The sequence below is a fragment of the Garra rufa genome, chromosome 2, assembly GCF_049309525.1.
Source record: "Garra rufa chromosome 2, GarRuf1.0, whole genome shotgun sequence".
NCBI lineage: Eukaryota > Metazoa > Chordata > Actinopteri > Cypriniformes > Cyprinidae > Garra > Garra rufa.
Genome location: NC_133362.1, coordinates 11,272,998 through 11,298,556, shown reverse-complemented (window position 1 = coordinate 11,298,556; position 25,559 = coordinate 11,272,998). Strand labels below are relative to the sequence as shown.

The 25,559-nt window shown below is 39.6% G+C and overlaps 2 protein-coding genes across 2 annotated transcripts in view; one reads left to right on the top strand and one right to left on the bottom strand.

Moving 5' to 3' along the window:
* LOC141325849 (uncharacterized) overlaps positions 1-10,912 on the top strand; it is a 41,268-nt gene extending 30,356 nt beyond the window's left edge. Inside the window, exons 3-4 of the mRNA XM_073834577.1 lie at positions 2,317-3,130; positions 9,357-10,912. Of these exons, the coding sequence (XP_073690678.1) occupies positions 2,317-3,130; positions 9,357-10,132 (1,590 nt within the window). The 3' untranslated portion in view covers positions 10,133-10,912. The remainder of the gene's footprint in view (positions 1-2,316; positions 3,131-9,356) is intronic.
* A 10,880-nt stretch (positions 10,913-21,792) lies between these two features.
* On the bottom strand, positions 21,793-25,171 carry LOC141326157 (uncharacterized). The gene has a single exon (XM_073834867.1). It carries the CDS (start codon positions 25,015-25,017, stop codon positions 21,829-21,831), a length of 3,189 nt encoding a protein of 1,062 aa, XP_073690968.1. The 5' UTR covers positions 25,018-25,171; the 3' UTR covers positions 21,793-21,828.
* Between the last annotated feature and the right edge of the window lie 388 nt (positions 25,172-25,559).

The following is a 25,559-nucleotide window of genomic DNA, read 5'->3' as shown; positions in this document are numbered from 1 at the left end:
AAACTCAATCCAATGTATATGATTTACAACTGAATTGCTCTGCAGTGCATTAAGAAAAAAAAATACTGCCTGTATCCAAGTTGTTCCTGCAAGTTTAACAACAAAATAAATGTTTTCCCTGATTATTTTACCAATTTGGCCTAGCTTAGTGCATTTTAACAACTTGGCTTATCTTAGTGCAGCATTACGGTAAAACTAGAACAAGTGTACCAAACATGAACAATATCTTCCACTCAACAGCTTAACTTGAACATAAAAACTAAACAAAATATATTGTCGCTACCTGTATTTTTCGGGAGTTGTATTACCACTGTATTTGGCATTTATTTTGAGTAATATTTTATTATAGTTTTGTTATGATATAAGCAATTTTAAGTAAGCCATAGATTTTTTTATATTTATATAAAAAGTATAAAATTGCTTTAAAAATATACAATATAATTCTATATCATATTTAAATACTGCCGATCAGTAATATTGCCAGTTATGTATAACACCTCACAAATGTTTACAATATTTAAACATCCCTAAATACAGGATTTTGTCAGTAATAAGACCTAAGGCGATGCACGCAAAGGCCACTCACGTCAGCTTTCAGACACAACTATGACAGTATAAACCTACGCATTCAGTTTAACTGGCAGGCGATTAGGAAAACCCAATACAAATAAGTCATGGTAAAGCATGTGCTCCAGGGGAATCCTGCACTCTGGACGACGCTGCAGACAAGCCCACAAAAAAATTATGCATTCTGTAGGGGGAAAAAGGAGAGAAATTAGATTACTACCTTAACCAACATTCTATCTTTAACTTTTTACACAACTTAATTCATGCTATATAATTACTCAAATAATATAAATCTCGCCTTTCGACACAGCAAATACAGACTGGTTGTTGCCCAAGCAGTATAAGTCTTTGTCTGTTGGAAAACGCCCATGCAGCATTGTGAACAGGAGCACCCCAAGTGAATACACTGTTGCAAGCTATGCATGGTATCTGCCTCTGTCAACAAGTCTGGAGCGAGGTACGGTTTGGTGCCTGGGGGAAAGAAATTATGTTAGACATTTACAACACCACGCATGTTACAGGATACACCCATATACAGGATGTGCCTGAGTGAGCTAATCAATTTGATAGCAAAGCGATGCATGATATTTACCACAGAGGACAGTGTAGCCTGAATCCCTGAGGGCTCCACATCCGAAGTCAATTAATTTGATTTTCAATGTTGTCAGGTTCATGGGCACGTTTTGCAGCTTGATGTCACGATGGAAAACACCGCGATAACAACAAAAGTTTGCTGTGTAAATGGCTTGCCACATTATGTACTGTGTGATCTGCTAGTTGATCGCACATCCACTGCATTTCAGAAATTTTTGCAAATCCATGCTTGGCACGGGACGCTCTATGACCATGAGGTAATAGTCTGGGTTATCCTGCCAGTCCAACAATTCAATGATATGAGGACAGTTGGGTTCCCTATTGACAATAACTGCCAACGCAATCTCTAAGGGAAGAGGTTTCGGATTAAAAGCCTAGAAAATAAAAATATGAAAATTAGATTGGGGTCTTTTGCCACACTGTTGTATATGATTTACATCAATATTAGATGTTATTATGTTATATCATAAGAGGGTAAACAGTGAATGAGAAAAAAAATGCAGAGAGTAAAGCATACTTAAAGAGATGATATATGTTGTATCTTTTCTCTTTGAAACATATTTCACCGCCACCTGATTAATAAAACAAAGAATAAACAATTAGCAATGGACAGAGGTGATTTCATTAAAATCATGAATCTCAAAAGAAGTAAATCAACAAGCAGTAACGTAAAACCTAGTAAAGCGTGTTTGTTCATTCTTACTGTTTTAAAAGTTTTACATTTCTAACTAGTGAACATAAGATACATTAAAATGGCTTACAGTAAGTTAAAAAAAACCCATACCTTTAGACCATCCTTGATGCGAATCCCTTTTCGCACGGAACCAGCTCCTTCACCCAGCCTGCCACCAAATTTGTACCGGGAACAAATGTGATCTGTTAAAAGAATATCAATGTGACAATGACATTTCATTTTTATTCATTTGAGACACTGGAAGATTATTTAAATAAACTTCAACAAAGCTAAAGGGTGATTCAAAGTATTTAAATCTGTATTGGTTTTCAACAGTAAACTTACCTTTGTCCTGCTCAAAGACAGCATCTTCTTGAGTACGCATTGCAGAATGCCCCAAACTACTTTGGGATGACCTGCCCAGTCTTCTTTGTGACGCCCTTTGTGAAAAATCCATTGTTCTTTTTTGGGACGCACTGCAGAGGCAATGTCCCTCTCGGCTTTGGGACCCACCGCAGAGGCAATGTCCCTCTCAGGTTTGGGATGCACAGCAGATGAGTGTCCCTTTCGGCTTTGGGACGCAGAACAAAGGCAATGTCCATCTCGACTTTGGGATGCACCGCAGAGGCAACGTCCCTTTCAGCTTTGGGACGCAGAACAGAGGCAATGTCCATCTCGACTTTGGGATGCACCGCAGAGGCAACGTCCCTTTTGGCTTTGGGACACAGAACAGAGGCAATGTCCGTCTCGACTTTGGGACGCACCGCAGAGGCAACGTCCCTTTCAGCTTTGGGACGCAGAACAGAGGCAATGTCCATCTCGACTTTGGGATGCACCGCAGAGGCAACGTCCCTTTTGGCTTTGGGACACAGAACAGAGGCAATGTCCGTCTCGACTTTGGGACGCACCGCAGATGCAACGTCTCTTTCCGCTTTGGGACTCACTACAAAGGCAATGTCCCTCTCGACTTTGGGACGCACCGCAGATGCAACGTCTCTTTCGGCTTTGGGACGCACTACAAAGGCAATGTCCCTCTCGACTTTGGGACGCACCGCAGATGCAATGTCCCTTTTGGCTTTGGGATGCACTACAAAGGCAATGTCCCTCTCGACTTTGGGACGCACTACAAAGGCAATGTCCCTCTCGACATTGGGACACACCGCAGACTAAACGTCCCTTTCGGCTTTGGGACGCACTACAGAGGCAATATCCCTCTCGACTTTGGGAAGCACCACAGAGGCAACTTCCCTCTCAGCTTGGGACGCACTGCACAGCCAATGTCCCTCTCTGCTTTGGGTCTCACAGCAGAGTTAGGCTCAATCCCAATTCTACCCCTACACTTAGCCCTACCCCTCCGTTTGGCGCGTTCACGTGAAGGGGTAAGGGTGTCTCATTTCTCTTTTGGTTGGACTGGTAAGGAAGTGGGGAAGGGCCAGATAGCCCTCCAAACGAAGATTTTTCAGGACCTCACTTCAAACGAAGGGATAAGAGAAATTTCCAACATGGCTGCTCACTCGAGCAAGCAGACTCGTAAATATAAGTAATTTTTGCCTTTAATAAGGATTTTCATGACAATGTTTCATTATATGTATATTACCTTCAATCTTGTGTTTGTGTTTATGGTGTTGTTTTGTAAATAAACGTTTGCAAAAAAATCGCTAAAGTTTGCTAACAGATAGCACTGATTGCACGATATTACAATATATATTTTTATGTCATATACACTTGACTGCATGTTAGAAACATGAAAGACCAGTGGCACGGCAATTTGCAACGGTGGTGTAGTGGAGGGTGTACGCAGGTATACGGTGTATACACACTTCCACTTTTTAAATCCCCTCTGATGCGCATTATTCAGTAGTGTCCTGCAGTAACCAAAATCATGGCAGTCCACCACATCCAGTCATGTGAATAAATGTAAATATTCGCTCAAAACACCCAATAAAGGCAGTGATGATGCAGTCAGGACCGTAGAGCCGGCTTGCTTTGAAATGTATTTAATGATTGCGCCTAATGCACCTGCGCCCGATACGTCTACCGCACCAGTAATTTAAATCAGTACATAATAATAAAAACGATACCTTACAAATAAAAAGAAGCTGATTTTTTACGATCAGAAATTTCTTAAACAAGTGAACCCCTGTAAACATTTTAGTCCAAGGATCCAGAAAACGAACGCGTTCAAGTTGAAAACGAAATTCACAAATGAAGCATATATATACTTCTCCAGGCACCACTACACTGATTAGCAATTTGCCGCGCATGTGATAATGCGTTGTTTGTTTTGCTTACGGCCACATGTGAATGAATGGTGTGTACACCGTACATTTGTACTTTTTGCAACATGACAACATTTTGACATCTTGGAATGAGTGATAAACATCTGCGCATGTCCTCTGACGTAACATTAGGAGCTAGCGACAACTTATGATGACGTATAACAGTGTTGTAGTGGTGTCCCATTTCTTAGGGGAAATATTTCAGCCCTTCCCCTTTACACTTTGTTTCAAGGGACTAGGGGAAGGGGCGAGGGGTAGAAAATAGAATTGGGATTGGGCCTTAGTGTCCCCTTTGTTATGAATGGCCATTTGTGACGATTCATTTTTAAAAGAGCACCTATAGGAGGCAGCTCCACTCTGGGCTTTGGGTCTTTCCCTAATGCCCCAACTACCTCTCCGGATTTTCTGTCAATTGACTTTCCTCTTGTGTCATTTCCTGCTGCTGCTGACCTGCTTTCTCTGGATGACACGACTTCTTTTGGGGCTGACTAGCTGCCCACATTAAGATAAGAGTCCTTTTCTGAGCACCACTTGTTTCTTTCCCATGACACTTTTGAAAACATCCTTTAACAGAAACAGATAACATTTACATCTAACTAACTAGATCGATTCGGAATTTGAACAGTATTGACTGAATTATGAGTGACATGATTGATACATTTTAAATGTTCTAATCAAAATTAATATAAATTAAATCATTGGAGCAGGTCCCCTGGTCTGTTTCTTTAAAAAACAATAATTAATATCAACTTATAGGCATGCTCAGATATTTGTCTCATAGTAACGTCATGATGACTGGTTCAGTGACTGGTACTGTGTTTTTATCCTAAATAACTACTGCAATACTGCAAAACAAATAACTTTAATAATGCTAACTTATTTCTACATAGGGCACACATCATATTAATTACTAACCCTAACGATGGACACGAGAGCATGAGAACAGGGTCAATTGCGTGAGTCTCATGCTGAATGCGTAAGAGTTGGCAGCCCTGCCATAGACTAATATTGATTTTAAACATTAAAAACAAGTAAACAGTTGGTAATGAAAGAACAAATAAACAAATGAGCAATAGTACAAATAAAGAAGTTTAAATCAAATATCCAAAGGTCAAACAAAACTGCATATATTTTTTTTTTTACAAACAATATGACACATATTGTTTGTAAAAAAAAAAATATATGCAGTTTTGCTGCTGGCAAAATTAGTTGAAATGAGCAAACTTTCAAAAATGAGTTCTTATTTTATATACATTTGACTCCATCAAAATACCTTCAAAATGGTATAGGACTTGTTGGCATCAGAAGAAAAAAAAATGACTGAGCTACGGTTGTTTGAGGGCAATAGAGTCAACAGAGTTGATTTTGAGAAAAATGTAGCTAAAGTTTTCTGAATATTCCAAAGTGAAATCACAGAGCAACATTGCATAGTTTCCTCCAATTCTTATCTTAACAATAATTTCCAAAATTAGTACTTACAATACAGCTTTTTAGGGGTTAAAGCACATAGTGCTAAAACCATATTGTCATTGTTAGAATGGCCAAGGATGCAGACCAAACCTTAAGTTGTAGAAACTTGAAACTTGATGACGTTGTCGGCAGTGTGAGTGTTACTATTCCTCCAAGGCACTACAACAGTTAAAAAGGCTTCCAAAACAACATTATAATGGTGAATGACCTTAAATTGTACATATATTCACACAAACACTAGATCTTCATATCATAATAGATCTCCTCTTTCTAAACAACTTGCCTCTAGAACCACTGCTGTCAATCAAGTTGTTTATTAGATCAAGATCATTTAAAAAAGGCTACTTTGGCGAACTAGTCCTAGGTTTTTCACTTAATCTCAACAAACCCACTGCAGTACAACTCCCTTTAATTCTCTAGACTCTTAATGAAAGTCTATAACATACTTTGGTTAATTTCTCAATGGGTAGTGTTAAACAACATTCTTTTTACCTAGTCAAAAACAGCTGTTCACAGCGACCCATTTGTGCATGCCCCTTTAAATGCTAATGAGCTCTGCTCACCCTGCCCCTCTCTGCTTTGGGGTGAGAGCGGTTCTTTCGGAGACTGTAAATTTAAGCTGTATTTAGCTGTGGTACTTGCTAACTAGCACAGTATTAGGAAAAGCGATTTGCAAAGATTTCTTTTAAAAACACTTATGCTCACTTCTACTGCATAGCAACGAACAGACAGAGAGTGCACCTTAAAGGAAAACTCCACTTTTTTTGGAAATAGGCTCATTCTCCAACTCCCCCCGAGTTAATAAGTTGATTTTTACTGTTTTGAAATTCATTCAGCCGTTCTCCTGTTCTGGCGATATCACTTTTAGCATAGCTTAGCATAAATCATTGAATCCTATTAGACCAGTAGCATCGCGTTCAAAAATGACCAACGAGTTTCGATATTTGTCCTATTTAAAACTTGACTCTTCTGTAGTTATATCGCGTACTAAGACCAGCGGAAATGTAAAGATACGGTTTTCTAGGCCGATAAGATTAGGAACTACACTCCCATTCCGGTGTAATAGTCAAGGAAGTTTGCTGCCGTAACATGGCCGAAGCAGGCGCAGTAATACCACACAGCACATGTGCAAATGTTTACTTCCGTCAACATATCCAACGTGCATGCACAGCACAGACAGCGTTCCTCGCCATGGAGACATTTGTGAGAGACGATTTAGAAGATATTTACTTTGGTGCAGATCCTAAACCGTATCAATTTGAACCAGAATTCACTGAAGCTAAGGTTTTGGTACGCGAAAGACAAGAAAGTGTGTCTGAACTGCCTGGGACAGACGGGATGAGGAGAGCAGATTCGCGCTGGTGGGGCTTGCCAACCCATGCCAACTAAAAGTGAGTGCCTGTGTTGTCGCGAGTGGGACTAGGTATTGCCATCGATGGCAAGGGTGGATCTACCTGATGAGGGAGTGTCAGGTCGCAACATCCGAGGACTTGGATGCAATGCTGCATCCTGCAATAGTCGATTTTTTTGCCGGTTTGACAAAATAAACTAGAAAAAACGTCACACGCCGAGTGGACCTAATGGCCAGCTGTCGCAAGAGTAAGTTATTCCTGCTACATTATATAATATAAAGATTTTAAATGCATACTGTCAGTTTGCATTTTCAGGCTTACATTCATGATGTACACTTTTACTCAAAACTGACTTTAAAACACCACCGACTGTTCGCAATAACTTTCTTTTGCAATCACACATGGAATTTGGTCATAGCAAATACTAAGCCAACTGTTCGCCCAAACCTAGTCGTCAGGGGTTGCATTTCACAGGTAACGTTAGCAATTAATCATGTTTCACTTACAGCCGTGGGCGATGCTCCTTGTTGTCCTGTCTGTAACGTTAGTTTGAAGATTGTTGGGATCGCCGTGTCCTTTAGACGCCGTGCTGTAGTATCGGTAAAACTATCCAAATAGTCATCTGGTTCAAAATCCTCGGAGCAAACACGCCATTTCTTGATCGTTTCTAACGGTGTTTTGAGATCTATGTTCAGAGCAGCCAGCCATTGATTCATTAGTCGAAATTGCTTTTTTTTTCGTGGGAATTCTATGAAAGATGGTAGTAGATTACGTCTTCGACTTACTATCACAGCCCCTTACAATGCACATAACCATAGCTAATCACACACAGGTAAATCCAGCCACTAACAATTTACCAGCTGCAACTCTGACAGCTGCAACATCCGGAATTACACAAATTTAGCACCGGTCACATTGGAAGTTACCTAGCTGGGATCTAATTTCAGGCGCTGTGTGATATTAATGCGCCTGCTTCGGCTATGTTACGGCAGCAAACTTCCTCGACTATTACGCCGGAATGGGAGTGTAGTTCCTAATCTTATCAGCCTAGAAAACCGCTGCTTTACATTTCTGCTGGTCTTAGTACACAATATAACTACAGAAGAGTCAAGTTTTAAATAGGACAAATATCGAAACTCGTTGGTCATTTTTGAACGCGATGCTACTGGTCTAATAGGATTCAATGATTTATGCTAAGCTATGCTAAAAGTGATATCGCCAGAACAAGAGAACGGCTGAATGGATTTCAAAACGGTAAAAATCAACTTATTATCTCGGGGGGAGCTGGAGAATGAGCCTATTTCCAAAAAAAGTGGAGTGTTCCTTTAAGTGGTTTTATTGGACATGGAGCCTCATGTGTACAGACATGTTGAGATCACATGACCAGACAAATACTAATGCCGTCTTCAAGTACAGCTGAGAAAACACTTCTTCTGTTCGTTATTGTCATACATTCAGTAAGGAATAACGCACAGCTAGCTGTGCTTTAAACTGTTTTAATGGAGGCGACCCAACGCAAAGTCCATTAGAATTATTTAATGCAAAGTTAGCTGTCCATCATCCCGCTTAATACCATGGTCATTTGCCAGTTAAAGCTGTTATTGTTGTTTGCAGCACAGCTGTGCTATATTGGGACACCATGAATATAAACTAAAATGTGCTTTTAACATACTTTCTCTATATTTAAAAAAAAAAAAAAGTATTTAGTTAACGCTTATAGTACACTTGAGCCCATCTTTCATTCATTAGGACACTTAAGCCCTTTTTAATTAAAAGCACATTTTAGTTCATATTCACGGTGTCCCATAAAAACCACAGTTTATGAGTGTGATTCTAAGTTTATCTTAAGAAGTACTCTCCTTGTGCAAGAGAGAATAACCCTTGAGTAAGGGTTACAAGTAGAAGTCGACCGATGTTTTGGTTTTGCTGATTAATCAGCACCAATAGTCCACTGACAAAACTATTGTTTATTGGCAAAAATCCATACCGATAGTTTTTTTTCTGTTCCAGCAGTGGTTTAGAGCAGTGGTTCTCAACTCCAGTCCTCGGGGCCCACTCCTCTGCACATTTTGTATGTCTCCCTCATTTAACACACCTGATTCAGGTCATCAGTTCATTAGGAGAAAGATCCATGACCTAAACTGAAAGATTCAGAAACATACCAAATGTGCAGAGCAGTGGGCCTCGAGGACTGGAGTTGAGAATCACTGGTTTAGAGACATGACACTGCGTGCTGCACAGAGCGGGACACTTCAAAGGCAGATTTAAAACATCGACAACGAAACTGTGTGCAAAGTATGCTGTCGTGCATGTTTTCACGTCATTACTAAGCAATAAATTTGTTGACTGCCTTATCTTGGTTTTGATGTCAGTTTCTTTGTGCCATTTAAACTGCTTTTGCATTTGTTTTGTTTTTTCTAGACCTGATTGAGGAGAGTCAAGAGCTGAAGGATATGGAAGAGAAAGAGCAGAATGAGAAAGATCATTTAAAAAATAGAGAAAAGAAGATAAAATCTAACAGGATTTTTACCTGCCATCACTGTGGAAAGAGTTTTAGTCGAAAACGATATCTTAAGGTCCACATAAGTGTTCACACTGGAGAGAAGCCCTACATCTGCCAACAGTGTGGAAAGAGTTTCGCTCAAAAAGGAACCCTTGTAGTCCATTCGAGAACTCACACTGGAGAAAAGCCTTATACTTGCTCTCAATGTGGACAGAGTTTTACACATACAAGCAACCTTAACTCACACTTGAGAACTCACACTGGAGAGAGACGATTTTTCTGTAAACAGTGTGGAAAAAGTTTCACTCAAAAAGGAAACCTTGATGTCCACATAAGGAGTCACACTGGAGAAAAGCCTTACACTTGCTCTCAATGTGAACAGAGTTTTACACAGAAAAACAACCTCAATTGCCACATGAGCATTCACAGTGGGGAGAATTTGTTCACCTGCCAACAGTGTGGAAAGAATTTCATTCAAAAACGAAACCTTAAAGTCCACATGAGGATTCACACCGGAGAAACACATTTTATCTGTAATCAGTGTGGAAAAGGTTTTACTCAAAAAGGAAACCTTGAAGTCCACATGAGAATTCACACTGGAGAAAAGCCTTTTATTTGCTCACAGTGTGGACAAAGTTTTGCACATAAAAGCAACCTTAAACGCCATATGAGAACTCACAGTGGAAAGAGCTAGTTCAGCTGCCAACAGTGTGGAAACAATTTCATTCACAAACAAAACCTTAACGTCCACATGAGGATTCACACTTGAAAAAGACATTTTGTTTAATTTTTTTATTGATTCATATATGCACATCTAAGTTAACGTTGACACCACTGCTGAATGTGAGCCAAATCTGATTGTCCACCTTCATGACCCTTTCTTTTATTTGCATCATTCGTCTTTTTTATACATTATCTTGAGGCTTCATCTGACCATCTCCTTTGCTTAGAAGCATTTATATTTACAATTAGTCATTTAGCGGACACTTTTATCCAAAGCAACTTAAAAAAAATGACAACAGAATCAATCAAACCAACAAAAAAGCCATAGCTTGTAAGTGCTATTATTATTTTTTACAATAATAAATAATAATAGTTATATAAATACAAAGAAAAGTAGATAGAATAGGCAACAAATATAGAACACATTTGTGGTAGACTAATCCGTGTATCATTCGTCTATTCGTTTTTTTTTTTGTTTTTTTGTTTTTTATATTGAAAGAAGAAACATGAGAAAATAGCTCAGAGAAGGCACAACAACTTGCTCTGGAAGTTTAGTTGGTTTTATTTGACATCAATTGATACCCAATATTAATGAAATAAACTCAGCAAAAACAAAGTTATGACTTCTGTGTATTAACACTATGGTCTGCACTTGACAGTGCACTTTGTCTACTGTTCTGGGCTGTGATTGTGTGGTTGTTTGATAAGAATAAGATTAAATATATTGGCAATAAACACATTAATTAATCAATACTGATCCTTGGTGTTTTTACTTAAAGTAGTCAAGACGATTTCATTTATATAATGCACATTTACATTTTTGTATTGTTCTTAAGTTAAAAAAATTAGATGAGAATACTAATATTTAAAATCTCTTTTAAGATTTTAAGCACCTCGGCCAGGATGAGTACCCACAAAGGTTGCAACGGTATTACAATAACATTTGTATTTTGATTCTTCCTATAATAGGTCACAGATCAAAGATTTAAAAGTACACATTGACACCAAACTTCATAAAGTATCTTCATTTCATTTTGTGAAGTTTTACAATCACTAGGTGCGGCAAACCATAAAGCTTTAGTTTGTACAGACTGTGTGATGTGATTGTAAAGAATAAGTTTCTGTGATGTTAGAGTGAATCAGACAGTGATAAAGTGATCAGAACTGCACCAAACTAAACAACCATAAAACCAGAGATCCTTTCATGTAGCTCCACCACACTTCACTTTTTTTAAAATAAGCAAATAAAGTGATAGACATAAAGAGAGAAAAAATATATGTACAAAGGAAATGCAGTTAAAGTAATTGTGTACAGTAAAAAAGAAGAAAAAAAGGCACAGCATAATAGAGGAGGCTCCTCCACACTTCTTAAAGGTGCCATAGAATGCATTGAGAGAATATTTTAAATTGTTCTCTGATATCTACATAGAAGGTATATGTCATAGGAAAGGGCAAAAAATATCCAGAAATGGTTTTACAGGTCCATTTACAACCCTAGAATTTGTCCCTAGAATGAAATGCTCTGTTATTGCCTTATTTGGAAGTTTCATGAATATTAATGAGCCCTGCTCTGATTGGCTGTTTCACAGAACTGCTCGTCTCAATAGCTCACACATGGATACAAATATATATATTAGGGACGGGACTCGATTAAAAATTTTAATCTAATTAATTAGAGGCTTTGTAATTAATTAATCGAAATTGGCATTTTAATCGCATGTAAATATTTGACCTGAGAACAGTGAGAATTAAGATTTTTACATGGATTTTTAGTATACCATTGAATAATGACTGAATACATAAGCTTAAGCAACAAAATATTGTTTATTTTTGTTCAACCAAGTCCAACAGACCAGTACAATATTGCCATTAAAAGTGTAGCAAGAAGCACGTTCTTTAACGAGTCTTTCCTTCCGAGAACTCTGCTCTTGTGTTTGCTTAATTATGCATTTAAACTTTAATGACCAAACCAATCATTATAAATGTTGCTGCACATGGAATATAACGCGGATAACATTTAAAAAATAGTTTTTATCAGGTTACACACTGATCATTTATCACTCAAACCCCTTTCTCTACCTGTCCGTTGGTCGCGTATATCCTCCATGTTTGTAGTTTTTTAACACTTTTTATGCGTGTTTGTAGTTCTAATCGAATCCTCGTTCACGGCGCAGTGTGTTGCGGGCAATATAAGCAGTTAAGAGTGTCCATTGATCGTTAAGTAGTAGACCATCCGGGAATCTTTGGAATACTTTTTAAACATACTACGATTTGGGACATACAATACTATTTAGGACGGACGTCTTTGGCTTGTCTGAACGCTAGTTTGTGCTCCAGTATAATCGGTCCGCCAAATCTCATCTAGTGAGAAACGTTCCGCGGTGCAAAACGTATTGCGATTAAAATGCGTTAAAAAATTAACGCGTTATTTTTGTGTAATTAATTAATCTAAATTAACGCGTTAAAGTCCCGGCCCTAATATATATATAATTAGGAGCTCTCGCCGCTTTCAATATGCGGTTTGTTGAATCTGCCGTTTTGAGTCGTGTACATTTTAGTACTGATTACTGTGATGCATGTGCTCTGTGTAACGTTATCATGCAGAGGGAGTGCTTCTGACCACAGAAGTTCAGCTGCTTGTCTGTGATTCTCAAGATCTGTAAATCATTCGCCATCATCAGAGCAGTTATTTCTCCATCATTCCCCATCATCAGCGCAATCATCTCTCTGTTTATGTGGTAAGTGAAATCATATGTATTGCCATGTAACAGGCTAGCGCTAGCATTAAGCTAGCCGTGTCCCTTTAGTGGCTTGCCTTGTTTTACAGATGTGCTGACGTTACCAATGATTTAGCAATGCAAATGTTGGATGTCACGGTACACACATCCGCTGTGTTCTCATGTCTCGTGATCTGTGTGTTTGTGAGTGTTGTACGTCATGCTCGTCAGCGCAGCTGCCAATCAGTCCCACACCAGGTGCTGCTCATGATCTCAGCCTACATATACTCTCCGCATTCTCTCTTCCTTTGTCAGATGATTCACCCCGGACAGTGGCGGTTCTACACGGAGGCCAAGGGAGGCCCGTGCCCCTGTAGACATATCCTTGGCCACCCCTGTGGCCCCCGTACTGACCAAATAAAAAAATTAATTAATTATGGTTTTACACACGAGGAACTAATGCGACGCATCGTTCTACTTACATGGCTAAATTAGAGCGGCGCACACAAACACTGCAGCAACAATTGGAGCTACGATTTATTTCTCCTGTTGCAAGAGTCGAAGGTAAGCAAAACAATTTCATTTCGTGAGTGACTTGTTGTTCTTGCACATAACCGTGTTACTTTTGCTTTTCACACTGATAATTAAATCAAGTTTGCAAATGGCTTTGTAAAATCTTTGTTAACGTTAGTTAATAAAAATATACAGCTGTTCATTGTTAGTTCATGATCAAGTGCCGGTTCAGTTCTGCTGAAATTCTACACCTCTGAGAACTCTCTCATTAAAACAAAGAAAGTGTAGACATGATGTAAATAAGAGATTAATTGTATTGTGTAAATGTGATTTTATTACCTTTTATTAACTTTGAGAGATTGCGATGAACTACAGTAATGTATGAGTGACAGCTTTCCAGTGATTGTAAGGGGAGCGCGCACTTTTAAGACTATAATTAATTCAGAATTTGAATTCATTTATTCACAGATTCACTCTCTGATAACGCAACATCGCCATTGCTATCGTGCAGCACATAGGCTATACATCAGTTACACAAACTAAGAGAAGGTAAAGCAGGTGCTTACTCATCAAAATATGTCTAAACAGCCGCACTGCACATGTCGACACGCGCCCGTGAGTAAACATTTTTTTTCTTTCACCATGCAGCAAACGTAAAAAAAAATTAAACCGTTTAACTTATAGTAAAAATCGGTTAAAATTCTTACTGTCGGTTAACAGTGAACGGTCAATATGAGCATCCCTAAAATGTTTGTATGATTGTAAAGTAAAATAAAGTTTATAATCTTTAAATATCACTTGTTGTCATTTTTTAATGTGCCCCTCTGGTTAAACACTGGCCCCTTCTTGGCCCCCCTAGTCAAATTTGTCTAGAACCGCCACTGACCCCGGACCTTGGCTGTGTGTTGTTTGGTGAAGTCTTGGCGGTGCAGGCAGAGCGTGAAGCCTTGGCGGTGCAGGAAGCCTTGGCGGAACAGGCAGAGCAGGAAGCCTTGGCAGAGCAGGAAGCCTTGGCGGAGCAGGCAGAGCGTGAAGCCTTGGCGGAGCAGGCAGAGCGTGAAGCCTTGGCGGAGCAGGCAGAGCAGGAAGCCTTGGCGGAGCAGGCAGAGCGTGAAGCCTTGGCGGTGCAGGCAGAGCAGGAAGCCATGGCGGAGCAGGAAGCGTTGGCGGAGCAGGCAGAGCAGGAAGCCTTGGCGGAGCAGGAAGCCTTGGCAGAGCAGGAAGCCTTGGCGGAGCAGGAAGCCTTGGCAGAGCAGGAAGCCTTGGCAGAGCAGGCAGAGCAGGAAGCCTTGGCGGAGCAGGCAGAGCGTGAGGTTCATAAAAGTGTGTCACGCCCTTGGGAGGTTCTGCCGTGATCGCCACCTCCTTGGAAGGTTCTGCAGCTGGTGCTGCCAGCTCTGGAGGCACTGGCGCAGCAGACTCATGGTCAAACGAGGCCTCTGGAGTAGACTCGTGGACAGACGAGGCCTCTGTAGCACAGTGTGCAGCCCACACACTCAAAATGGCGATGGCCATCACAGGCAGCGGAGTGGATAGAGGGAGACCCGCCGGGCTATTGGGTACAGGGACCACCGGGATGCCAGCAGCTCTCACTGACATCATTGGTGGGTCCATCACACTTGCAATCATGACATGACGAGGCTCTGAAGGATAAGGTGAGGCATGGTGTGGCTCTGGCAGATCAGGCGAGGTATGGCGTGACTCTGGGATGGCAGCCATTTTGGGTGCAGACTCTGGGATGGTGGCAGGCATGGCGTGAGCAGGCCCTGGAGTGGCAGGCTTGGCGTGAGCAGGCCCTGAAGCAGCAGACATGATGTGAGCTGGCTGTGGCTTGGCAGACGTGACGTGAACAATACCAGACATGACGGTGGGGACGTGAAAGCACTGTTGTGTTGTGGGTACTGTGTGGTGGCAGGGTTCTTCATCCACAATCCCCACAGTAAACGAGGAACCACTCAAACGAAGTGCGAAATCAATATATTGTTCAAGAGTCCAGTGCGGTGTGTGCCGTGGCAGTAAATGAGAAATAGCATTAGATAGTCCAAAACGGAAAAAGTCCTTTAGTGCAACATCATTAAATTCTACCTGGTAGCACAGGTCACAAAATTCTGCCACAAAATCCTCAATCGAATGATTCTCTTGACGTAGTCCAAGGAGAGCAACTGTTGGGTTCATGTTTGGGTCACGTATTCTGTAACAAGTAGTCCACTGAACGATGAGATGTGATGATGAACCCAAGTGCAGTTTAATGAAACAGTGAAGTAATCCAGAAATCCCAACAAAAAAATGATAATCCAAACAATGACTTGACTTGACTTGAAAAGACTGAACAGACTTGGCATCCCAGGTAAAAAAAAAAGTGCACTAAAATGCACTTTATTTAAGTATACTTAGTACACTTTTCAGTAATGTACTAAAAGTGCTCTATTTTCGCACACTAATTTTGTACTTAATGTACTAAAAGATAGTATTAAGTATATGTTAAGATAAACTTAATACCATCTAAGTGTACTCAACTGTGCTATTTTGAGACACCCTGAAATTGAACTAAAATGTGCTTTTAACATACTATATCTGTATTTTAAAAAATATATTTAGTTAAAACTAGAAATACACTTGAACCCTATTTTTAAACATTTATAAATATATTTAAGACTAATTTAAAGTATAATAGTAATATATTAAAAGAATATTCAAAATGTGAAAAAAGTGTGCTAAAATACACTTTAAGTATACTTAGTACACTTTTCAGTAATGTACTAAAAGTGCTCTATTTTCGCACACTAATTTTGTACTTATTGTACTAAAAAATAGTATTAAGTATATGTTAAGATAAACTTAATACCATCTAAGTGTACTCAACTGTGCTATTTGAGACACCATGAAATTGAACTAAAATGTGCTTTTAACATACTATATCTGTATTTAAAAATATATATTTAGTTACAACTAGAAATACACTTGAACCCTACTTTTGAACATTTATAAATATATTTATGACTAATTTAAAGTATAGCAATAATATATTAAAAGAATATACAAAGTGTGAAAAATGTGTGCTAAAATACAATTTAAGTACACTTAGTGCACTTCCCTAATGTACTTAAAGTGCTCTATTTTCGGGCACTGATTTTGTACTTAATATACTAAAAGTTATTCTTAAGTACTCCTTAAGATAAACTTAAGATCATCTAAGTGTACTCAACTGTGCTATTTTGAGACACCATGAAGATGAACTAAAACGTGCTTTTAACATACTATCTCAGCATTTCCAAAAATGTATTTTGTTACCACTTATAATACATTTGAAACATATTTCATAAACCTTTAAATATACTAATTATACATAAAAAATAAACTTACTGATTATTTAAAATACAATAATAATATATAACAAATGTATACAAGGCGTATTTATAATGTATTGCCCACATGTTTTTTATTAATAAAAAATACACTTATTAATTATTTAAAATACATGAATAATATATAAAAAATGTATACAAAGCGTATTTATAATGTATTGGCCACATATATTCATTAATAAAAAATACATTTGTTGATTATTTAAAATACATGAATAATATATGACAAATGTATACAAAGCGTATTTATAATGTATTGCCCAAATATTTTTATTAATAAAAAATACACTTGATGATTATTTAAAATACATGAATAATATATGACAAATGTATACAAAGCGTATTTATAATGTATTGCCCAAATATTTTTATTAATAAAAAATACACTTGATGATTATTTAAAATACATGAATAATATATAATAAATGTATACATAGCGTATTTATAATGTATTTTTTATTAATAAAAATATGTGGGCAAGACATTATAATTACGCTTTGAATAAATTTATTATATATAATTGATATATTTTAATTAATTAATAAGTGTATTATAATGAATAAAAATGTATGGGCAATACATTATAAATACGTTGTCACGAAACGTGTAGGAAAGCAAAAAATAACGTCTTCAATAAAAAGTCTTCAATAAATCCTCAGGCAGAGTAACAATAGACAGGAATGGCGGGAGAAGACGTGCACACAACGAAGGAACATAGGTGTAACGCTTGTAGCCGGACAAAGAAACAAGGAAATCAAACAAACTTATAAAGGGGAGATAATTACAACAACAGGTGGAGGGGATCACACTAATGAGCAGGAAGACCAAAAAAGGGCATGGGAGAAACCAAACAGACAGTCCAATGGGGGCAACACTGGGAAAAACCAAGACAAACAGTCCAAGGGCGTGACATACACTTTGTATACATTTATCATATATTATTCATGTATTTTAAATAATTAAGAAGTGTATTTTTTATTATTAAACATATGTGGGCAATACATTATAAATATGCTTTGTATACATTTATTATATATTATTCATGTATTTTAAATAATCAACAAGTGTATTTTTTGTAATAAAAATATGTGGGAAATACATTATAAATACGCCTTGCATACATTTGTTATATATTTATGTATTTTAAATAATCAACAAGTGTATTTTTTATTGATAAAAATATCTGGGCAATACATTATAAATACGCTTTGTATACATTTGTTATATATTATTCATGTATTTTAAATAATCAGTAAGTTTATTTTTTATGTATAATTAGTATATTTAAAGGTTTATGAAATATGTTTCAATCCTATTAGAAGTGGTAACAAAATACATTTTTTGGAAATGCTGAGATAGTATGTAAAAAGCACATTTTAGTTCATCTTCATGGTGTCTCAAAATAGCACAGTTGAGTACACTTAGATGATCTTAAGTTTATCTTAACATATACTTAAGAATAACTTTTAGTATATAGAGTACAAAATTAGTGGCCGAAAATAGAGCACTTTAAGTACATTAGGGAAGTGCACTAAGTGTACTTAAATTGTATTTTAGCACACTTTTTTCACACTTTGTATATTCTTTTAATATATTATTGCTATACTTTAAATTAGTCATAAATATATTTATAAATGTTCAAAAGTAGGGTTCAAGTGTATTTCTAGTTGTAACTAAATATATTTTTTTAAATACAGATATAGTATGTTAAAAGCACATTTTAGTTCAATTTCATGGTGTCTCAAAATAGCACAGTTGAGTACACTTAGATGGTATTAAGTTTATCTTAACATATACTTAATACTATTTTTTAGTACAATAAGTACAAAATTAGTGTGCGAAAATAGAGTACTTTTAGTACATTACTGAAAAGTGTACTAAGTATACTTAAATAAAGTGTATTTTAGTGCACTTTTTTTTAACCTGGGAGAATTACCACACTCAAAATCAGTTTAAGTGTTAGTGCTAATAATGCATTTATATTAAGTGTACTTAAGTACAACTTTTGGGAAAATGTACTTCTACTACAGTACATTACTAATAGATTTTTAATAAAATCAATTTAATGTAAACTTAAAATTACCACACTCAAAATCAATTTAAGTGTTAGTGATAATAATGCATTCATATTAAGTGTACTTAAGTACAACTTTTGAGAAAATGTACTTCTACTACAATACATTACTAATAGATTTTTAATAAAATCAATTTAATGTAAACTTAAAATTACCACACTCAAAATCAATTTAAGTGTTAGTGATAATAATGCATTCACATTAAGTGTACTTAAGTACAACTTTTGGGAAAATGTACTTCTACTACAGTACATTATTAATAGATTTTTAATAAAATCAATTTAATGTAAACTTAAAATTACCACACTCAAAATCAATTTAAGTGTTAGTGATTATAATGCATTCACATTAAGTGTACTTAAGTACAACTTTTGAGAAAATGTACTTCTACTACAATACATTACTAATAGATTTTTAATAAAATCAATTTAATGTAAACTTAAAATTACCACACTCAAAATCAATTTAAGTGTTAGTGATAATAATGCATTCATATTAAGTGTACTTAAGTACAACTTTTGAGAAAATGTACTTCTACTACAATACATTACTAATAGATTTTTAATAAAATCAATTTAATGTAAACTTAAAATTACCACACTCAAAATCAATTTAAGTGTTAGTGATAATAATGCATTCACATTAAGTGTACTTAAGTACAACTTTTGGGAAAATGTACTTCTACTACAGTACATTATTAATAGATTTTTAATAAAATCAATTTAATGTAAACTTAAAATTACCACACTCAAAATCAATTTAAGTGTTAGTGATAATAATGCATTCACATTAAGTGTACTTAAGTACAACTTTTGGGAAAATGTACTTCTACTACAGTACATTATTAATAGATTTTTAATAAAATCAATTTAATGTAAACTTAAAATTACCACACTCAAAATCAATTTAAGTGTTAGTGATAATAATGCATTCACATTAAGTGTACTTAAGTACAACTTTTGGGAAAATGTACTTCTACTACAGTACATTATTAATAGATTTTTAATAAAATCAATTTAATGTAAACTTAAAATTACCACACTCAAAATCAATTTAAGTGTTAGTGATTATAATGCATTCACATTAAGTGTACTTAAGTACAACTTTTGAGAAAATGTACTTCTACTACAATACATTACTAATAGATTTTTAATAAAATCAATTTAATGTAAACTTAAAATTACCACACTCAAAATCAATTTAAGTGTTAGTGATAATAATGCATTCATATTAAGTGTACTTAAGTACAACTTTTGGGAAAATGTACTTCTACTACAATACATTACTAATAGATTTTTTATATATTAACTTATTTTAAACTCAAGATTAGTATGTAAACAGTGTACTAAAAATCAACTAATGTTTAAAGCATTTAAAGCACACTTTTGAAAAACACACTAATAAAACTCTTTTGGATGTTTTTTCTGTAGTGTACTTTATTGTAGTACACTAAAAAATTATTTAAGTATTACTGGTATTTAGTATACTTTTGTCAAGTGTACTAAAGTCCTACTGAAGTATAAACATACTTTTAATTAGTAAATTTATAGTGTATAACCATCAAACTTTTATTTAACACTAAAAAAAAACAATGTACTAAAAATGTATTTGCGGGTATTTAAGTGTATTTTAATTGCATTTAAGTATATTTTTTTTTCACCTGGGCTATTAGACCAATAGCATCACGTTCAAAAATGACCAACGAGTTTCGATATTTGTCCTTTTTTAAACTTGACTCTTCTGTAGTTATATACAGGGTGGCCGCGGATCCTTAAAAAGTCTTAAAAAGTCTTAAATTCCGTTGTCCTAAAATAAGGCCTTTAAATGTCTTAATTTGTCTTAAATCTAAATCCAAGGGTCTTAAATTTTTTACACTTTGAAAAGGAAAAGTTTATCGTTTTGAGGAGAATCTCCTGTGCAGGTTCTAAATCTGTTCTGTTGCTAGACACGCGCTTGCTTGACAACGCCTCAGTGTTGCCAGATTTAGCGGGTTTCCGCCCAACTACACGCATTTGAATCGCAGATTAGCTGTTAAGTTTAACCATCATAGAGTAAAAGTTTATAATTAGCACATGTTTTTACGTTGCCGCACACAACTGGCGCGAGCACGCGCAGAGAGAGAGAGAGGAGAGAGAGGCGCGCGGCGCGATTCACACAGATTGATTCCTCTTTAACTGCTATTTGAACGGAAACGTACATACCAAGTCATGTCTTAATACCCGTTTTGGTATTCTGTTTAACAGTCGTTTATGTCTTCAGTGAACCGAAACAGCTGAGAAAGAGATGCGTGCCAGTATTCGGTTTGGGCATTTGGCCTTAAAGAGACAGCGTCCTATAAATACCTGCAGTGAGAAACAATAGGTTACTGTCGTAACCCCGGTTCTCTGAAACATCGAGTGGAGAGATCCACCTATGGGAAGGGCATCCGTACCTGACCTCTGCAGAAGCATCCAATTGCACCAAGTCTGGCTTGACAGACAGGAGCGCGTGCCCACTGGCAGGTAAGGGACCACCCCTTACCGGGCGAATAAAACCAATGCACGCGCTACCTTTCCTCAGTGAGCATATTCGCTTCTCGCAGCAAGCGGGGCAAACTTGGTGGATCTCTCCACTCGATGTTTCAGAGAACCGGGGTTACGACAGTAACCTATTGTTCTCTTTCATCATCTCGTGTTCGAGATCCACCTATGGGAGATATGGACAGCTCCCCGGTTGCCCAATACACCCACAGTGAGGCCCTGTAAGCCAGAGGACGGTCACCTGGAGAGGCGGTGCTTGACACGTCACCAAGGATCAGACCCCCATAATGAGCATGAATACCAGCCGTGCAAGAATGAACTGTGGTAACATGCACATAATAAGGCCACACACCTCATGCTGATATATTAATAATAATATATGCACACATAATAAAGATGTGGGAGGGGGGGGGGGGGGGGGGGGGGGGGCAGATGACTTGCTTAGAAACATGAATAAGCTGAGTTGGACCACTCAAGCCTAAGGTGTTAAGGGTCCGAGGGCGCAACCCAACGAAGAACCCACACCTAAAACAGAATGAGCTACCGGGGTCTGGGTGACATCCAGCCGGTAGTATCTGACAAATGTATGTGGTGAGGCCCAGCTTGCAGCGGCACAAATGTCCTGCAAGGAAACCCCGTTAAACAGAGCCCAGGAGGCTGCCACGCCTCTAGTGGAGTGAGCTCTGAGGCCCTCTGGAGGACGCACTCCCTTAGATTCATATGCCAAGGAGATGGCTTCCACAAGCCAATGAGAGAGGCGTTGCTTAGAAATGGGATTCCCTGTGTTAGGGGGGGCCCAAGAAATGAAGAGCTGGTCGCTCCTTCTGAAAGCGCTGGTCCTGTCAATGTAAACCCGTAAAGAGCGAACAGGACATAAAGCGTTCAGCCTCTTATCCTCTGAAGAGGAGAAAGGAGGAGGATGAAAAGCGGAAAGCTGAATCACCTCACACGCAAATGCTGGGAAGCATTTTGGCATAAAGGCTGGGTTAGGCCTTAGAAAGACCTTATCTCCATTGATGGAGAATTTAGTGCATGAGGAATGGACTGAGAGTGCATGCAAGTCACTGACACGTTTGGCTGATGCCAGTGCCAGGAGCAGAGCTGTCTTAAGAGACAGAAGCTTAAGAGAAATGTCTCCCAGCGGTTCAAAAGGGTATTGAGACAAGACCCCCAGCACCATGGAGAGGTCCCATTCTGGAATCACTTTTTTAGTGACTGGAAGGGAGCGGCGGGCGCCTTTCATAAATCTACGAATGAGGGGGTGTTGCCCCACTGTCGTGCCATCGAACCCAACATGACATGCGGCGATAGCCGCCAAGTAAACCTTAATAGTGGAAAAAGATCTTCCACCATCGATAAGGTCTTGCAAAAAGCTCAAAATAGCAGTGAATGAGCACTGATACGCTATCAGCTGGCGCTCATCGCACCACTGCTCAAAAACACGCCACTTGCAGTTGTAAAGAGAGCGTGTGGAGGAGGCTCTGGCATTCTGAATGGTAGCGACAACACGTGGGGGGAGCCCCAACGTGTTTAAGTTCGCCCTCTCACGGGCCAGGCCCATAGAGCCACCCTGTCTGGGTGGGGATGGTAGATCTCCCCGTTCGCTTGAGACAGGAGGTCTGTGCGTAGCGGGAGTGGCCACGGCTGTGCATACAGAAGAGGAATTATCTGTGCCAGCCATGGAGATTTGGGCCATCTGGGTGCTATCAGAATGAGCGTCAGGCTCCGTTCTTTCACCCTGGCCAGAGTGGGCGCTATTAACGATAGCGGAGGAAATGCGTAGAGAAGCACTTTGGGCCATGGATGGGCCAGTGCGTCCACGCCGAGGGGGGCGTCCTCGTCCCGTAGCGAGAAGAACATAGGGCACTGGGCGTTTTCGTGCGAGGCGAAGAGATCGACGGTCGCCTGACCGAATCTCCTCCACAGTAGCCCCACTATCTGAGGGTGGAGGCGCCAATCCCCATAGAGTGGGTTCCCCCTCGATAGAAGGTCTGCTCCTCTGTTCAGAACGCCTGGGACGTGAGTCGCCCGTAACGACAGGAAGTGTCGCCTGCTCCATACTAACAGCCTGTGAGCTAGAGCATGGAGCTTTGAAGAGCGCATCCCCCCTTGACGGTTGATATAAGCCACGGCTGTGGTGTTGTCGCAACGCACCAGCACGTGATGCCCTTGCAGGCGGGGCAGAAAGTGATTCAGAGCTTTCCAAACCGTGAGGAGCTCCAAATAATTTATGTGGGCTGAGTGAAGTGTGTTTGGCCACACACCGTTCACTGTTCTGCCCTCCTGTGTGGCACCCCACCCTGTTAAGGAGGCATCTGTCGTCACAACTTTGCGCATCATGATTGCCCCGAGGGGAGTTCCATGAGCGTAAAACTCCACATTCCTCCAGTGGCGCAGCGCTGCAGTGCAAGCGCGCGTCACCGAGACAGAGCGGCAGAGATCGCGTAATGGGCTGAGATGAAGAGATAAAACCCACTTCATGAACGCCCTCATTCTCAGCAGGCCTAAAGGCAGGACATGGACAGCCGAAGCCATAAGACCCTGTAGTCTGAGACATGTGCGATACTGTACCCTCGCCCCTTCTCTGAAAAGCGAGAGGCATTTCAGAAGAGAGAGAGTGCGCTGTTGCGAGAGCCGTGCGCGCATTGTTATAGAGTTCAGCTCCAGCCCCAGAAAAATCACATTCTGCGAAGGAGTGAGATTGCTCTTGCTCACGTTCACTCTGAAGCCGAGCGCTGTGATGTGAGCGAGCACACGGGCAGTGCTTTGTATCGCTTCCTCTCTCGAATCGGCTAAAATCAGCCAATCGTCTATGTACGTCAGGATTCTGAGTCCCGCTGCTCTCAGCGGAGCGAGTCCTGCCTCCACACACAGACAGAACGTCCTCGGGCTGAGTGAGAGCCCGAAAGGAAGAACTGTGAACTCGTAACAAACGCCTTGGTAGGCGAAACGAAGGAATTTTCTGTGTGGAGGATAGATGCTTATGTGGAAAAAGGCATCTTTCAGATCGATCACTGTAAAAAACGCAGTGTGATTTACGGATCTTAAAAGAGAGGAGTGGCTCAACATTCTGAAATTGTATTTCCTGAGATGTTTGTTCAACACTCTGAGATCCAGAATAGGGCGGAGAGAACCGTCCTTCTTCGGGACTAGGAAATAACGGGAGTAAAACCCCTGACTGCTTGAGTGCTGTGGTACCACTTGCACCGCCCCCTTCTCGAGAAGAGCGGAGATTTCGTCTTTCAGAATGTGAGCGGAGCTCTCTTCCGTGTGAGAAGAGATAACTCCGTTGAAAAGAGGGGGCTTTGTGGCAAACTGAAGTCTGTACCCCTTCATTATAGTACGAATCACCCATTCGGGAGCTGACACTGACCGCCAGGCTGCGACCTGATTCATTAGAGACCCCACACAAACCGGAGAGCAGCTTTGGGCTGCTAATACGCCCGGATCGCTCATATGTGATGCAATGGCGCCATCTAGCGGACAGACTAGGGACGGCGTGCAGGGAACCGGAGAGATGTTCTCTCGCTGAAACGAATTTATTAGATTCGTTTCTTTCAGTGTGTTCTTTGTGTTTTGTGTGTTGGGGAACACTGGGGCCGAAGCCTTTATTTGTTTGGTCTGGGGAACAATGAAAGTGCTGTGTGGTGACAGTGCTTGTGCACATTCCCTGACAACTGACCCCCTGAACGTGGGGGGATAACACATAACAGCCACTGAACACTCTGGCTGTGGAAGGTGGCCAGCCCTTCCATGGGAGAGCCTCTGTCTTTTGGACGAAGGCTCCGGGGCAGGTAGAGAGTCCATAGAGCTTGCGGCTCGCGAACACGGGCTCTCCGGCCCCAGCTGGTGAACATCAGGCAGGCCGCTTGCGTTTCGAGTCGGAGGGGGTGGGGTTGGGGGGTTTCCCGGCCGCAGCTGCAGCTGCAGCAGAAGACGGCCTACCCCAGGGTTTTGCGGCGGAAGGATTGTTCTGCCGCGGAGGAGGTTTGTTACGGTGTCTCTCCCTACTCTGATGCGGGGTTCGCCCCGTAACAGGAGGGTTGGGCACACGCGCAGTGGGCAACTGGCGCGACGCACCTGTCTTCCTCGGAAGGCATAATTTGAAAGCCTCGTCCTCCTTCTTCTTATCATCACACCGCTGCTGCATCATAGCCACGGCGGGACCAAAGAGAGCCTGACCAGGCTCGACGGGGGCGCCTGCGATGC